Source organism: Catharus ustulatus, chromosome 29 (genome assembly GCF_009819885.2).
Source record: "Catharus ustulatus isolate bCatUst1 chromosome 29, bCatUst1.pri.v2, whole genome shotgun sequence".
Classification (NCBI taxonomy): Eukaryota; Metazoa; Chordata; class Aves; order Passeriformes; family Turdidae; genus Catharus; species Catharus ustulatus.
The window spans coordinates 90302-105515 of NC_046249.1; the positions used below are offsets into that span (position 1 = coordinate 90302).

Consider the following 15214-nt stretch of genomic DNA (forward strand, 5'->3'; position numbering starts at 1 on the left):
GGTTCACCTGTGGGTGGCTCACCCGTGGGCAGCTCACCTGTGGGTGGCTCACCTGTGGGCAGCTCACACGTGGGCAGCTCACCTGTGGGTGGTTCACCTGTGGGCAGCTCACCGGTGGGCGGTTCACACGTGGTCAGCTCACCTGTGGGTGGTTCACCTGTGGGTGGTTCACACGTGGGCAGCTCACCCGCGGGTGGTTCACGCGTGGGCGGGGCATTGCTGGAAAAGCGCCCGAGTTCGCGGCAGCCCCATCCCCTCCTCCTGCTGCCAGCGCCTGCCAGCTTTGTCTTGCCGACGCTGCCGAGACAGCGGGGAGCTCTCCCTGAACGCTGCGGATCGCTGTCCGGACACCCCAGGATGCCAGAACAAAGCACACCCCCAAAATCCCCCATCCCCAGCGCTGGCTGCTGCCCGAAACCGCCCCAGTAACCCCAGAGACCCCCAGGCACAGCCGAGGGGTTCAGCCCCTTCCCCGAAGTTCACCCAGGGCGGAGCATTGCCCAGAGGATCCCGGCTGCATGCTCTGCCCGCCCACGCCCTGGCCAGGTGGGCACCGGGACACGCTGGGTGCCGTGGGCAGCATCTCCCTGCAGCTTCCTCACCGCACCGGCAGTGTCACCTCCCAGCACAGCACCAGCCCCAAACCTGCCTCGGGTGTGGCTGCAACCTCGGGCTCCTCCTGGCAGCCAGGGATGAGCTGGGTCAGGGCAGGTGAGCAGCGCCTGGGCTGTCCCAAAGCGCACACAGATCCCTCACGGGTGGGATCCAGGGCTGCATCCCCGCATTCCCAGGATGGGAGATGTGTCTGAGCTCACAGCCCTCAGCCAGGGATCAACCCCGACACCAGGAGCCTGCCTGGCACACGGAATGTCCCTTGCACGGGTGCCATCCCTTGCACAAGGAGCATTCCTTGCTCTGGGAACTCCTCTGTGCTGCTCAACTCCCCAGACCTGCTCTGCCCCGTGTCTCTGGCCGCTCCGTGTCCCAGCCCCGTGGGAGGAAGGTCCCTCTTGCACAAGCAGGGATGGCTGGGGCTGGAGTTGAGCTGCACATGAGGAGCAGGGTTTGTCCAGCCAGGCACAGAATCCCCTCTGTGCCCGTGAGTGGGGTCTGGGGGCTCCCCAGGAGGGGACGGCAGCCCTGGGTGCTGTGCTGCCCAGGTGGGTCAGAGGAGTCACCCACCTGCAGTGCCAGCTGCTCTGAGGACACTGTGAGGGGACAGAGTGTGACTGTGGCTCAGCAGCAAGGCCACCAGTGCAGCCCAACCCTCCCAGTCCAAGGGGGAGCAGCAGGGACCCCAAAACCTGCACAATGCTCCCCTGGCAGCCCCTGGCCTGGGATGTGGCTCCCAGGTGCTGTGACAGGGACTGTGCAGCCTCTGGCACTGACCTGGTGTGCTGAGCCCTCCCCACCCCCAGCCCCAGCTGGTGACAGCTGATGAAACCTGAACGCCTCACCTGGATTTTCCTGCCAGGCCTGAAGGGCAGAGCAGGAGAGGGCGGCTGTGACCCAGCCCAGGAGAATCCCCAGTGCCAGGGCTGCTGCTGGCAGGGCTGTCCTGTCCCACCCCCCATTTCCCAGCAGCTCCAGCCCCCTCTGCGATGGGGACATGCAGGACACGGCCAGCACAGCTCCCTGCACCCTTCTGGGCTCCACCCAGCACCTCTGGCACCCCAGGTCCTTCCCTGGTGCCACAGGGCTGCCACGAGCCCAGTGGGGCAGCAGGACACACGGACACGTAGCACTGGCCCTTTCTGGGGCAGAGCAAGGTGCCAGAGAGGGGACACTCTTGTCCTCAGGATGGTTATCGGCATCTCCCTCGGCTCAGGCCGGGTGCCACGGCCCTGCCAGGCTGGTGCTGGCTCACCCATAGGCACTGAGGAGGTTGTGCTGTGCAGAAACCCCAAAATGGCCACGGACCCCCCCGGGCATCCACACCCCCGAATGCCCTCAGGCCTCTGCACAAAACCCCACTGAAAACCCCCAAACCCCCAGAAACGCCAAGGGGAGGCTCCAATTGCTTCATCCGAGTCCTCCCCAGAGCCCCCGAGGTGCAAAGTCAGAGGGGATGAGCACCACGTGCACCCACTGGGGCTCTCCGGGGGTTTCAGTCCTGGGTCCTCCTGGGGGGGTTGTGCTGGGCCAGGCACCAAGGAGTGGGGGGAATGAATTGTGCCCTGGGATCCTTCCCCCAAAGGCTGTGGGGGTGCCAAGTGCAGGGTTCAAATCCAGAGGTTTGAGATCAGCAGAGCTCCTCTCGCCCTCTTTAGTTTGGGGTCTCTGTGGCACCGCTTGTCCCCATGTCCTGGGGGAGCCACGAGTGGAGGGGCCAGGGTTTGGCACGGCAGGAGCCCCTCACCCAGCCCCCAGCACCCACTGGAGTCCAGCAGCAGGTCCGGGGTGGCCCCCATGGGTGCCAAGGGTGATGTCAGCACAGCCCGAGCCTCCCCCGAGGAGTCTGTGACACTTTGGCCAAGGAGGGGACCTGACCTTGGCATCCAGCTCCAGTGCTGCCCAGAAAGCAGAAAACCCCTGGGGCTGCTCCCCTTCCTCCTCCTTGCTGCTTTTTCCTTTTCTCTTACTTTCTTGGGGCTTTTCTTTTCTTTTTTTTTTTTTCCTTTTTTTTCCCCTAATTTTTCCCCCCTCTCCTGTTGGTTTTTTTTTTTCCCTTCTGTTTAAATATCAAACGAAAGAGGAAAACCCAGCGATGGGAGCTCTGGAGCCGGGGGCCAGGCTGCTGGGAGGGCGGTACAGGGTCCCAGGCTGGCTGCTGGGGGCATTGCCAGGGGTCTGGGGGGTGGGAGTCCTGCTGGCTTTGGGGCGGAACAGGCTGCCCTGCTGCGTGGAGGTGCTGTTGGAGAGTGGGGTGTGCTCGGGTTCGCTCGAATCGCTCTCTGTGTAGCTGTAAGCCTGTGCCTGGCAGATGCCCTTCAGCTGCCGCCACCACGAGTTGTAGTAGGTGGGGTCGCTGATGTAGTGGTTGACAAAGGAATGCGCCTTCTGGTGCCCCGGGTCCACCTCGTACTCGCTGTCACTGCCCTGAAAAACGGGATGGAGGATGTGGTGACAACCCCAAAATTCAATAGGGTCAGGCTCTGATCCAGCAATGGGATGGGAGCTGGACCAGGGGAGTTCGGGAGGAATTCCCACATGAAAAGGGAGGCCGGGCACTGGAAGGAGCTGCCCGGGGAGGTTTGGGGTCCCTGGAGCTGTCCTGGACTCAGGGCTCTGGGCTGGGGACAAGGTGGGGATGGGCACAGCTTGGATTCGGTGATGTCAGAGCTCTTTTCCAGCCTAAACGGTTCTGTGATTTCCTGGTGCTTTCCCAGTGCTCTTTCGGGAATGCTGGCAAGCACATCCCCAAAGTATTTAAAGGCTGGGACGGCTGCAGCATCACTGGGGGGTTTCTGCCTCTTGCTAAAACAAAATAAAACCTCATACATAGTAACAGAACATAATCGTCCTTCTAGACCATGACAGTTGATGACAGTTCAATTTCCTGCATAAATAAAATGAGAAGAAAATCAGAACCCATAAAACATAACCCTTATCCACCGCACACAACTTTCGGCTCACCTGCCACCGCTCTTGTCTCGAGCGCCCAATTACACCACAGCTCTCTGTGCTCCCCTGGAACCTCAAATATCGCCCTGCCTGACGAAAACCCCGGTCCCTGGTCGCTCTGCGCCCAAACTTTGGTGATGAACTTCACCGCGCAGACCGGCCGGGATCCGGGAAAAAAAACTCCAGCCAGGGAGGAAATTAAAAAAAAAAAAACCCTGGCTGGGGAATTTTTATTCTAAATTTAGAATTGGTTGAAAAGCCTGAAAGGCAAAACGCACTCACACAAAATTACAACCAGTCACCACGCACACTCGCACAGGCATACGCTAGCGGTGGCAGACGGACACAAACTCTCACACACAGACGGTCACACAATCTTCAGCTGGTAAGCGAACTGCAACCCTTACCTGAAACGGTACGCTGAATAGGATGCTTGACCGCATCCTCTGGCTGCTGGTCCTCGACATCGAGGGATAGGTTCCATGAAAGGTGGCGCATGAGAACTGGAAATCTGCCTCGGGGACCTGCGAGACAGAAGCGGGAGGTCAATGAGTGGTTACCTGAGAGCTAAGAGACATCCCCACACATTTTCTACCCAAAACCCCAGAAAACTGAAGGTAAAAAGAACTTAGAACAAAATTTAAAGCCCAGCATAATAGCTGGACAGCCCCAGACATCTTGAGAGAATCTGCAGCTCTCACCTAGAGTCCAACACCACCCCACAGTACAAAACGCAAGTCCCTGCACCTTGTCCTATCTTGACTATGCATCAGGGCAGAGCAGCTCCAGACCAAATGCGTGCAGGCACCCGTGACACAAGACATGACAAACGAGGGGAGGACAGGGGGACAAAAAAACTCAGCAAGAAGAACCACAGGGACTTAGAGAATGCAAAATGAGATCACTGAGGGAAGACGGAAAGCAAGCTGACAAGGCTGGAAAAAGATCCTAGCAGAATGATTTGCTCCAAGAACTGCAGAGATGGCTGCCTGAGAATCCTCTTCTTATCTTCCCATTCCTCTAATTCCTCATCTCTTGTAATGGATCCTTCAGGTGCACAGCTGGCAATACTGCTCAGAGCAAGACCTTAAGAAATGAGACTGGAAGCTTTCCAAAAGAGAAGAGATTCAGATGCCTGTGCAACCTCCTGAGACCAAGGTTTGATGGCACCAGAGCCAGGATGATGAATGCAGAGGTCACAAGATGCTATGGATGAGCCCAGGGTTTCTGATAGGCCCCTCAAAGGGCTAAGGCAAGAGACATACAACACACACAGAAGACACAGACTGCACAAGAGACAAGTGACATGACACCCAGAGGAACTGCTCTGCCCTGTGCAACTCAGCATTGAGATCAAATTGAGACTCTTCCCCTTATGGGGCCTGAGGGGCTGCTTCTGGCACATCCCCAGCTCCAAAGCTGCCTCAAAAATCCCTCCTGACAATTCCAGACCCAGCATCCTGCATTCATTCCCTCTGTGCGTTGGAGCCCAGCACTTATCTGTCAGAGATCCAGGTATGAGAATCCATGCCATGTGTGCAGTAAAAAGCTTCACCATCTGGGAAATTCCTGCCATCACTGGGCTGTTGTCCCTTAGTCAGCTACAATAAAGAAAACCAGACATCAGTGCATGCACTGAGCAGCATACAGGCCAAAACCTGATAATTTCACTACTCACCATCTCCCAGGAATGCCCAGGGCCTCAGGTACACACACTTCAGCTGCACTCAGTCTGATGCCATCATCACAAAATAGACCTGGCTTAAGAAGAGACAAGGTGATGTGGCATGGCTGAAACTTGACTGGACCCAACTCCCTTCTCCCAAACTCCCAGACTCACCTCAACTGCTTGGCTCTTGCCAAAGGCTACCTGGCTGGCATCTTCAAATAGGAGAAGGTGAAGGCTTCATCAGAGTCCTGGAATACTGCTGGAGGGCTCACAGGAGCAGTGAACTGGGTCTCTTGGCCAGCTGGGCAGAGCCATCTCAGGGTAGTTCAAGGGCACCGCCTAAAACACACAAAGAACAATGAATGCTGAGAGCTGCACCAGAGATTGAGACCTGAGCAAAAACAACTGATTCAGACCATCAGAAACTGCTCACCTGGCCTGCTTCTCCTTGACAGTGGATATCCTGCTTCATTTCCTAAAAATAAAAGGCAAAGAAAAGTGTTGTAACACAGTCACCATTAACACATCCCCTTGCAAAGGCAAACTGTGACTGAACTGCTCAGAGCAAAACCCTTACCTAGGATGGGCCCACAGCCTCAGAATTGATCCATCTGCATCTGAAAGGAAGATAGGACAGAAGTCAAATGTGCTGCAGGATAACTTTATACCTCCAGATTTCATCTAGGGTCCAACACCACCCCACATTACTAAAAGCAAGTCCCCAGGACTGGTCCTAGCACACCTATGCCCAGACTACACAGCAGGGCAGAGCAGTTTCTGGCCCAATTGCATGCAGGCACCCGTGACACAGGACGTGACAAACGAGGCGAGGACAGAGGGAGGAAAAAAATTCAATCTCTCAGCAGGAAGGACCAGGAGGACAGAGATTGCAAATTGAGATGACTGAGGGAAGACTGATAGCAAGCTGACGAGGCTAGAAAATCTGCTAGCAGAATGATTTCTTCTGAAGAGATGGATGCCTGAGAATCCTCTTCTTATCTTCCCATTCTTCCAAGACCCAATCTCAAGTAATGGAACTTTGCAGCGCACAGCTGTCAATAAAGCTCGGAAAAAGACCTTACAAGACAGACCGGATGCTCTTCAAAAGAGAAGAGATTCAGATGGCAAATGAGTCCAAGGTTTGAGGGCAGCAGAGCCAGGATGATGAATGCAGAGATCACAAGATGCTACGGATGAGCCCAGGGTTTCTGAGAGGCCCCTCAAAGGGCTAAGAGACAGGCAACGCAACACAGACAGAAGACACAGACTGCACAAGAGACAAGTGACATGACACCCAGAGGAACTGCTCTGCCCTGTGCAACTCAGCATTGAGATCAAATTGAGACTCTTCCCCTTATGGGGCCTGAGGGGCTGCTTCTTGGACATCCCCAGCTCCAAAGCTGCCTCAAAAATCCCTCCTGACAATTCCAGACCCAGCATCCCACTCCCATCCCCTCTGGGGATTGGAGCCCAGCACTTATCTGTCAGAGATCCAGGTATGAGAATCCATGCCAGGTGTGCAGTAAAAAAGTTTCACCATCTGGGAAATTCCTGCCACCGCTGGGCTGTTGTCCCTTAGTCAGCTACAATAAAGAAAACCAGACATCAGTGCATGCTCTGAGCAGCATACAGGCCAAAACCTGATAATTTCACTACTCACCATCTCCCAGGAATGCCCAGGGCCTCAGGTCACACGCTTCAGCTGCACTCCGTCTGATGCCATGGTCCTAGCAAAATAGACCTGGCTTAAGAAGAGACAAGGTGATGTGGCATGGTTGAAACTTGACTGGACCCACGCACCTTCACCCAAACTCTCAGACTCACCTCAACTGCTTGGCTCTTGCCAAAGGCTACCTGGCTGGCATCTTCAAATAGGAGAAGGTGAAGGCTTCATCAGGCTCCTGGAATACTGCTGGAGGGCTCACGGGAGCAGTGAACTGCGTCTCTTGGCCAGCTGGGCAGAGCCATCTCAGGGTAGTTCAAGGGCACTGCCTAAAACTCACAAAGAACAATGAATGCTGAGAGCTGCCCCAGAGATTGAGACCTGAGCAAAAACAACTGATTCAGACCATCAGAAACTGCTCACCTGGCCTGCTGATATCCAGCTTCATTTCCTAAAAACAAAGACAAAGACAAATGCTGTAACAGAGTCACCGTTAACGCTTTCCCTATAAAGGCAAACTGGGACTGACCCGCTTGGGGCGAACCCCTTAGCCAGGAGAGGCCTTTGTCCTCAACTTGGATCCCTCTGCCTCTGAAACACAGGCAGGACAAAAGTCAAAGTGCTGCAGGACAGCCTAACCCCTCCACAGATCTGGGATCAATCTGCAGATCTCAACTAGAGTCCAACACCACCCCACATTACAAATGGCAAGTCCCTAGGACTGGTCCTAGCACCCCTATGCCCAGACTACACAGCAGGGCAGAGCAGCACCGACCCAAATGCATGCAGGCACCCGTGACACAAGACGTGACAAATAAGGGGATGACAAGAGAGGGAAAAAAATATCTCAGCAAGAGGAAGGACCACAAGGACTGAGGGAAGACAGAGAGCAAGCTGGCACGGTGGGAAATAAGATGCTAGTAGAATGATTTCCTTCTAGAAGATGCTGCAGAGATGGATGCCTGAGAATCCTCTTATCTTCCATTCTTCCAAGACCCAAGCTGAGATAATGGATCCTTCAGGTGCACAGCTCAGAAGAAGACCTTAAAAGAGATCAGACTGGATGCTTTCCAAAAGAGAAGAGATTCAGATGCCTGTCCAAGCTCCTGAGACCAAGGTTTGATGGCACCAGAGCCAGGCTGATGAATGCAGAGAGCACAAGATGCTATGGATGAGCCCAGGGTTTCTGATAGGCCCCTCAAAGGGCTAAGGTAAGAGACAGGCAATGCAACACACACAGAAGACACAGACTGCACAAGAGACAAGTGACATGACACCCAGAGGAACTGCTCTGCCCTGTGCAACTCAGCATTGAGATCAAATTGAGACTCTTCCCCTTATGGGGCCTGAGGGGCTGCTTCTTGGACATCCCCAGCTCCAAAGCTGCCTCAAAAATCCCTCCTGACAATTCCAGACCCAGCATCCTGCTCCCATCCCCTCTGTGGGTTGGAGCCCAGCACTTATCTGTCAGAGATCCAGGTATGAGAATCCACGCTATGTGTGCAGTAAAAAAGGCTTCACCATCTGGGAAATTCCTGCCACCACTGGGCTGTTGTCCCTTAGTCAGCTACAATAAAGAAAAGGAGACATCAGTGCATGCTCTGAGCAGCATACAGGGCAAAACCTGATAATTTCACTACTCACCATTTCCCAGGAATGCCCAGGGGCTCAGGTGAAAGGCTTCGGCCACACTCAGAAGCTGAGACTGTCCTAGCAGGGTAGGCCTGGTTTAAGAAGAGACAAGGTGATATGGCATGGCTGAAATTTGACTGGACCCACGCTCCTTCTCCCAAACTCCCAGACTCACCGCAACTGCTCGGCCATTGCCAAAGGCAGCCCGGCTGGCATCTTCAAATAGGAGAAGGTGAAGGCTTCATCAGACTCCTGGAATACTGCTGGAGGATTCAAAGGAGCAGTGAACTGGGTCTCTGGTCAGCTGGGCAGAGCCATCTCAGGGTAGTTCAAGGGAACTGCCTAAAAAACACAAAGAACAATGAATGTTGAGAGCTGCACCAGAGATTGAGACCAGAGCAAAACCAACTGATTCAGACCATCAGAAACTGCTCACCTGGCCTGCTTCCCCTTGACAGTGGATACCCAGCTTCATTTCCTAAAAACAAAAGGCAAGGAAAAGTGTTATAACACAGTCACCATTAACACATCCCCTGCAAAGGCAAACTGTGACTGAACTGATCAGGGCAAAACCCTTACCTAGGATGGGCCCACAGCCTCAGAACTGATGCATCTGCATCTGCAAGGAAGGGAGGATAGAAGTCAAATATGCTGCAGGATAACTTTATACCTCCAGATTTCATCTAGGGTCCAACACCACCCCACATTACAAAAAGCATGTCCCCAGGACCGGTCCTAGCACACCTGTGCCCAGACTACACAGCAGGGCAGAGCAGCTCCGACCCAAATGCATGCAGGCAGCCGTGACACAGGACGTGACAAATGAGGAGATGACAAAGGAGGGAAAAAAATATCTCAGCAAGAGGAAGGACCACAAGCACTGGTGGAAGACTGACAGCAAGCTGACAAGGTGGGAAAAAAGATGCTAGCAGAATGATTTCCTCCAAGAAGATGCTGCAGAGATGGATGCCTGGGAATCCTCTTCTTATCTTCCATTCTTCCAAGTTCCAATCTGATATAATGGATCCTTCAGGTGCACAGCTATGAAGAAGATCCTAAAAGAGATCAGACTGGATGCTTTCCAAAAGAGAACAGATTAAGATGCCTGTCCAAGCTCCTGAGACCAAGGTTTGATGGCACCACAGCCAGGATGATGAATGCAGAGATCACAAGATGCTACGGATACGCCCAGGTCTTCTGATAGGCCCCTCAAAGGGCTAAGGTAAGAGACAGGCAATACAACACACACAGAAGACACAGACTGCACAAGAGACAAGTGACATGACACCCAGAGGAACTGCTCTGCCCTGTGCAAATCAGCATTGAGATCAAATTGAGACTCTTGCCCTTATGGGGCCTGAGGGGCTGCTTCTTGGACATCCCCAGCTCCAAAGCTGCCTCAAAAATCCCTCCTGACAATTCCAGACCCAGCATCCTGCTCACATCCCCTCTGTGGGTGGGAGCCCTTCACTTATCTGTCAGAGATCCAGGTATGAGAATCCATGCCAGGTGTGCAGTAAAAAGCTTCACTATCTGGGAAATTCCTGCCACCACTGGGCTGTTGTCTTTTAGCTACAATAAAGAAAACCAAACGTCAGCACATGCTCTCAGTAGGACACAGGGAGCACCATGATAATTTCACTACTCACCATTTCCCAGGAATGCCCAGGGGCTCAGGTCAGGCTTCGGCCACACTCAGAAGCTGACACTGCTGCAGCAGGCTATGCCTGGTTAAAGAAGAGACAAGGTGATGTGGCATGGCTGAAACTTGACTGGACCCAAACTCCTTCTCCCAAACTACCCCCAACTGCTTGGCTCTTGCCAAAGGCCACCCAGCTGGCATCTTCAAATTGCAGAAGGTGAAGGCTTCATCAGAGTCCTGGAATACTGCTGGAGGGCTCACAGGAGCAGTGAACTGGGTCTCTTGGCCAGCTGGGCAGAGCCATCTCAGGGTAGTTCAAGGGCACTGCCTAAAACACACAAATAACAATGAATGCTGAGAGCTTGCACCAGAGACTTGAGACCTGATCCAAAACCAACTGCGAAATCCCTTACCCAGGTGGGGCTCCTTGTCCTCATGATTGGCATCCATCTGCATCTGAAAGGATGGTATGAGAACAAGTCAAAGTGCTGCAGGATAACATAACACATCCAGACATCTGGATCAATCTGCAGATGTCTAGAGTGCAAGCTACCACCCCACATTACAAAAATCAAGTCCCCTAGGACTGGTCCTAGCACACCTACACCCAGACTACACAGCAGGGCAGAGCAGCTACAGACCCATATGCACTGCAGGCACCTGTGACACTAGGACATGACAAACGAGGAGATGACAGGAGGAGGAAAAAAATAATCTCATCAGTAGGAAGGAGCACAAGGACATGAGGAATGCAAAATGAGATGACCTGAGGGAAGACTGACAGCAAGCTGACAAGGCTCGAAAGATCTGCTAGCAGAATGATTTCCTTCAGAAGATGCTGCAGAGATGGATGCCTGAGAATCCTCTTCTTATCTTCCCATTCTTCCAAGACCCAATCTGAAGTGATGGAACTTTGCGGTGCACAGCTGTCAATAAAGCTCAGAAGAAGACCTTACAAGACAGACTGGATACTCCTCAAAAGAGAAGAGATTCAGATGGCAAATGAGTCCAAGGTTTTAGGGCAGCAGAGCCAAGTTGATGAATGCAGAGATCACAAGATGCTATGGATGAGCCCAGGGTTTCTGATAGGCCCCACAAAGGGCTAAGGTAAGAGACATACAATGCAACACACACAGAAGACACAGACTGCACAAGAGACAAGTGACATGACACCCAGAGAAAGTGCTCTGCCCTGTGCAACTCAGCATTGAGATCAAATTGAGACTCTTCCCCTTACGGGGCCTGAGGGGCTGCTTCTTGGATATCCCCAGTTCCAGAGCTGCCTCAAAAATCCCTCCTGACAATTCCAGACCCAGCATCCCGCTCCCATCCCCTCTGTGGGTTGGAGCCCAGCACTTATCTGTCAGAGATCCAGGTATGAGAATCCATGTCAGGTGTGCAGTAAAAAGCTTCACCATCTGGGAAATTCCTGCCATCACTGGGCAGTTTTCCCTTTGTCAGGTACAATAAAGAAAACCAAACATCAGTGCATGCTCTGAGCAGCATACAGGGCAAAACCTGATAATTTCACTACTCACCATCTCCCAAGAATGCCCAGGTGCTCAGGTCACACATTTCAGCTGTACTCAGTCTGATGCCATCATCACAAAATAGACCTGGCTTAAGAAGAGACAAGGTGATGTGGCACGGCTGAAACTTGACTGGACTCAAACACCTTCTCCCAAACTCCCAGTCTCACCTCAACTGCTTGGCTCTTGCCAAAGGCCACCCAGCTGGTATCTTCAAATTGCAGAAGGTGAAGGCTTCATCAGAGTCCTGGAATACTGCTGGAGGGCTCACAGGAGCAGTGAACTGGGTCTCTTGGTCAGCTGGGCAGAGCCATCTCAGGGTAGTTCAAGGGCACTGCCTAAAACACACAAAGAACAATGAATGCTGAGAGCTGCACCAGAGATTGAGACCTGAGCAAAAACAACTGATTCAGACCGTCAGAAACTGCTCACCTGGCCTGCTGATATCCAGCTTCATTTCCTAAAAACAAAGAGAAATGCTGTAACACAGTCACTGTTAACATTGCCCCTGCAAAGGCAAACTGTGACTGAACTGGTCGGGGCAAATCCCTTACCCAGGGGGGGCCCTTGTCCTCAACTTGGATCCATCTGCATCTGAAACAGAGGCAGGGCAAAAGTCAAAGTGCTGCGGGACGACCTAACCCCTCCAGAGATCTGGGATCAATCTGCAGATCTCAACTAGAGTCCAACCCCACCCCACATCACCAAAAGCAAGTCCCTAGGACTGGTTCTAGCACACCTACACACAGTCTACACAACAGGGCAGAGCAGCTCCTGGCCAAATGTGTGCAGGCACACGTGACACAGGACATGACAAACAAGGGGAGGACATGGGGAGGGAAAAAAAATCTCCCAGCAGGAAGAAGAATCACAAGGACTGAGAGAATGCAAGATGGGATGACTGGGTGGAGACTGATGGGGCGATGATGAGGCTGGAAGAAGATGCTAGCAGAAGCATTAATCCCAAGAACTGAAGAGATGAATGCCTGAGAAATTTCTGGTCAGAATCCTCTCCCTATCTTCACATTCTTTCACATCCTAAACCTCTGTAATGGACCCTTGTGGTGTACAGCTGTCAATACAGCTCAGAAGAAGACCTTAAAAGACATCAGACTGGATGCTTCCAAGCAGAGATGCGATTACCATGCCAGCCCACGCTCCCATGGGCCAGCACCAGGCCAAGGAAAGCAGAGGCTAAAAATTAGCCCAGAATTTCTGATACGCCCCTTAAAGGGCTTAGACTCAGGACATGTAATATAACACACTCAAAAGACACACAGTGCACAATAAACAAGTGTCATGACACCCACCAGAACTGCTCTACCCTGTGCAATTTCAGCACTGAGATCAAATTGAGACTTGCCTCTCATGGGGCCTAAGGAGCTGCTTCTTGGACATCCCTGTCTCCAAAGCTGCCTCAGAAATCCCTCCTGACAATTACAGACCCAGCACTCCACCCCTGTGTCATCCCCTCTGTGAATCACAGCCCTTTGCTTATCTGTCAGACACCTAGAGAGGTGAATCCGGTTTGGGCGCGAAGCGAGGTTCCCTCGATGTCCGGGACATCGCTGCCATTGCCGGGCTCCTGTCTCTTAGTCACCTACACTAAAGAAAACCAAACATCGGTGTATGCTCTGAGGAGCACATTAGCCAAAACCACATAATTCCACAGCTCCCAGGAAGAGCAGTGTTGTGTGGGCCAAATCCCCACAAGTCAGCTACTCACCCTCTCCTGAGCATGCTGGGGTCCTTGAGTCTCCAGCTCCAGCCAGAGCCTGAGGTTGTGGCTGTTACAATGGGCACCTGGGTTAGGAGGAGACAAAGTGAGGTGGCGTTTCTGTGAGTGAGGTGGGTGAGCTCATGTGCTGTAAGATGTGCGAATACATCTGCCGCGCTTGTGAAAAGTCTCGAGGGCCCACCAATGGACATTTTACACCGTACTGCCTTCAAACCACCCCCACCCACGCTCTAAGGTAACTCCTAACTGGATAGCCCTCTCACCCTCCCTCTCCTGGTCACAGTCCTCCCTTTACTCACCTGCAACTTCAATCTCAAACATCTTTAACACAGAGCAGATACCTTTTGTTATATGACAAAGGTGCTGAAAAAAAATCTCAGGTGTCATACTTCACCTAAAATTTCAGGAAGCTGTATTCTACCTAAAAAACAAAAAAAACCAAGAACACAACTAAAAATTACAAAAGCACCTAATAACCTCTGAACACAAAACCCAAAACTATGAACTTAAATGTCAACTGTATTTAATGCAATTTTCTTCACTGAATCTTCAAAGTCTCTGCTTTAGATGCCCAAAAGCATCTGCTAAAAAACAAACTGAGGTAAGGTGAAACACCCTCTGCATTGAAATGAGAGGAGAACCCTTATCCCAGCTGATTCCCAGAGACGGCATGGAGGCCACTAGCAAAGGCTGAGGTTAATATACCCCTGATTGGGACCGCCCCTGGTTTGCAGGAAAAGGAGGAGCAAATCCCATGAGGTATAAAAGGCCTCAGAATAATGGTGGCTGTTTGGCTCCTCAGACTTGAATTCCAGGTGAGGAAATTCAACAAGAGAAAGGTGAGTCAGTTTTCAATACAAAAAAATTTATAGAAACCACAAATACTTCCCTTTTTACAACAAGTGCGTTCAGAAAAAGGGGCAAAAATTGCATCAGAAATAAAACTTTGCATTTCAGCAGCATAGCTAGGTAACAGAGAGAATTTATTAGGTGATCTAATTAGTCTTTAGTGAATGCAACAACTTACTATGCGTGTAACTAACTAGGATGGACGAGAATAGGAACGAGAAGAATGGTGTGTCACAGAGACCTCTATTCAGGGCTATCTATGTTTTAAAAAAAGAACAAGAAAAAGAGTAAATTCTCTATGAAGTAATTCTCACCCACCCAGTTCTGTGACATCAGTAGGGAAGAGCTGTTTTGCACTGCAAAGGCAGCCAGGGTTCTAAGTGCTAGCAGCTTGTGTCTGGGAGAAATCCTGATCTGTCTGGCATTGTAGCAGACGGAAGCCCAGTCTCAGGAACAGGGCCCTGGACGAGAACATTGGCACTTTGCCCTCTGAACCAAAACTCCCCCTCCCAGAAGCATAATAGCAGTTTAAAAGAGGCATTTTGCACTGCAAAGACAGTCAGGACTCTATGTGGAGCCCGCTTGAAGCTGTGATAAATCCTGATCCGTTTGAAATTACAGCGGGTAGAGCACAGTCACCAGGACAGGGCCCTAGACACAAAAGGTGGCCTCTTTCCCTGTGAATGAAAATTCACCCTCCCAGTGTCCTGATATCATTTTTGAAGGAGGTATCTGGCCCTCCAAAGGACAGTCAGAATTCTAAGTGCTGGCAGGTTGGATCTGGGAGAAATCCCGATCCGTTTGGACTTGTAGCAGGCGGAAACCCGGTCTAAGGTCTGGAATGCTGGATACAAAAGGTAGCCAAATTTACTCTAAAAGAAAAGTCACCAGCCCAGTTTCCTGACAGTAGTTTAAATGAGGCATTTTG

The 15214-nt window shown here is 52.0% G+C and overlaps 1 protein-coding gene and 4 long non-coding RNA genes across 7 annotated transcripts; all 5 read right to left on the bottom strand.

The window, feature by feature from the left end:
- Positions 1–2627: 2627 nt before the first annotated feature.
- LOC122149466 (protein sidekick-2-like) lies at positions 2628–5019 on the bottom strand. 3 transcript variants are annotated; one of them, XR_006163127.1, is made up of 2 exons: positions 3972–5019; positions 2628–3499 (listed from the first exon to the last, which is right to left on the bottom strand). XR_006163127.1 is itself a non-coding variant. In XM_042780052.1 (2 exons), the coding sequence occupies exons 1-2, from the start codon at positions 4029–4031 to the stop codon at positions 2683–2685; spliced, it is 417 nt and encodes a 138-aa protein (XP_042635986.1). In that variant the 5' UTR covers positions 4032–5019; the 3' UTR covers positions 2628–2682. The 3 variants fall into 3 exon arrangements, 1 of the variants encoding a protein (XP_042635986.1); XR_006163128.1 differs by lacking the exon at positions 3972–5019 and adding an exon at positions 3577–3965; XM_042780052.1 differs by having other exon boundaries at positions 2628–3039.
- Positions 5020–5371: 352 nt separating this feature from the next.
- Positions 5372–6850, bottom strand: LOC117008533. Its single transcript, XR_004420324.2, has 3 exons — positions 5811–6850; positions 5667–5708; positions 5372–5572 (listed from the first exon to the last, which is right to left on the bottom strand). It is a non-coding gene; the product is annotated as an uncharacterized LOC117008533 (long non-coding RNA).
- Positions 6851–7055: 205 nt separating this feature from the next.
- LOC117008534 lies at positions 7056–11747 on the bottom strand. Its single transcript, XR_004420325.2, has 3 exons — positions 11709–11747; positions 7320–8463; positions 7056–7225 (listed from the first exon to the last, which is right to left on the bottom strand). It is a non-coding gene; the product is annotated as an uncharacterized LOC117008534 (long non-coding RNA).
- LOC117008535 lies at positions 8516–8989 on the bottom strand. Its single transcript, XR_004420326.1, has 3 exons — positions 8965–8989; positions 8704–8870; positions 8516–8620 (listed from the first exon to the last, which is right to left on the bottom strand). It is a non-coding gene; the product is annotated as an uncharacterized LOC117008535 (long non-coding RNA).
- Positions 11748–11761: 14 nt separating the features above from the next.
- On the bottom strand, positions 11762–12292 carry LOC117008536. Its single transcript, XR_004420327.1, has 4 exons — positions 12254–12292; positions 12132–12159; positions 11870–12037; positions 11762–11790 (listed from the first exon to the last, which is right to left on the bottom strand). It is a non-coding gene; the product is annotated as an uncharacterized LOC117008536 (long non-coding RNA).
- Positions 12293–15214: the final 2922 nt, after the last annotated feature.

What these genes read in the sequence shown, in the direction of transcription:
- LOC122149466 (XM_042780052.1), bottom strand. Translation starts at nt 4,031, where the DNA reads ATGTCGAGGACCAGCAGCCAGAGGATGCGGTCAAGCATCCTATTCAGC. An exon ending in TATTCAGCGTACCGTTTCAG is followed by an intron (nt 3,040 to 3,971) that starts GTAAGGGTTGCA and finishes CCCGTTTTTCAG; the next exon opens with GGCAGTGACAGCGAGTACGA.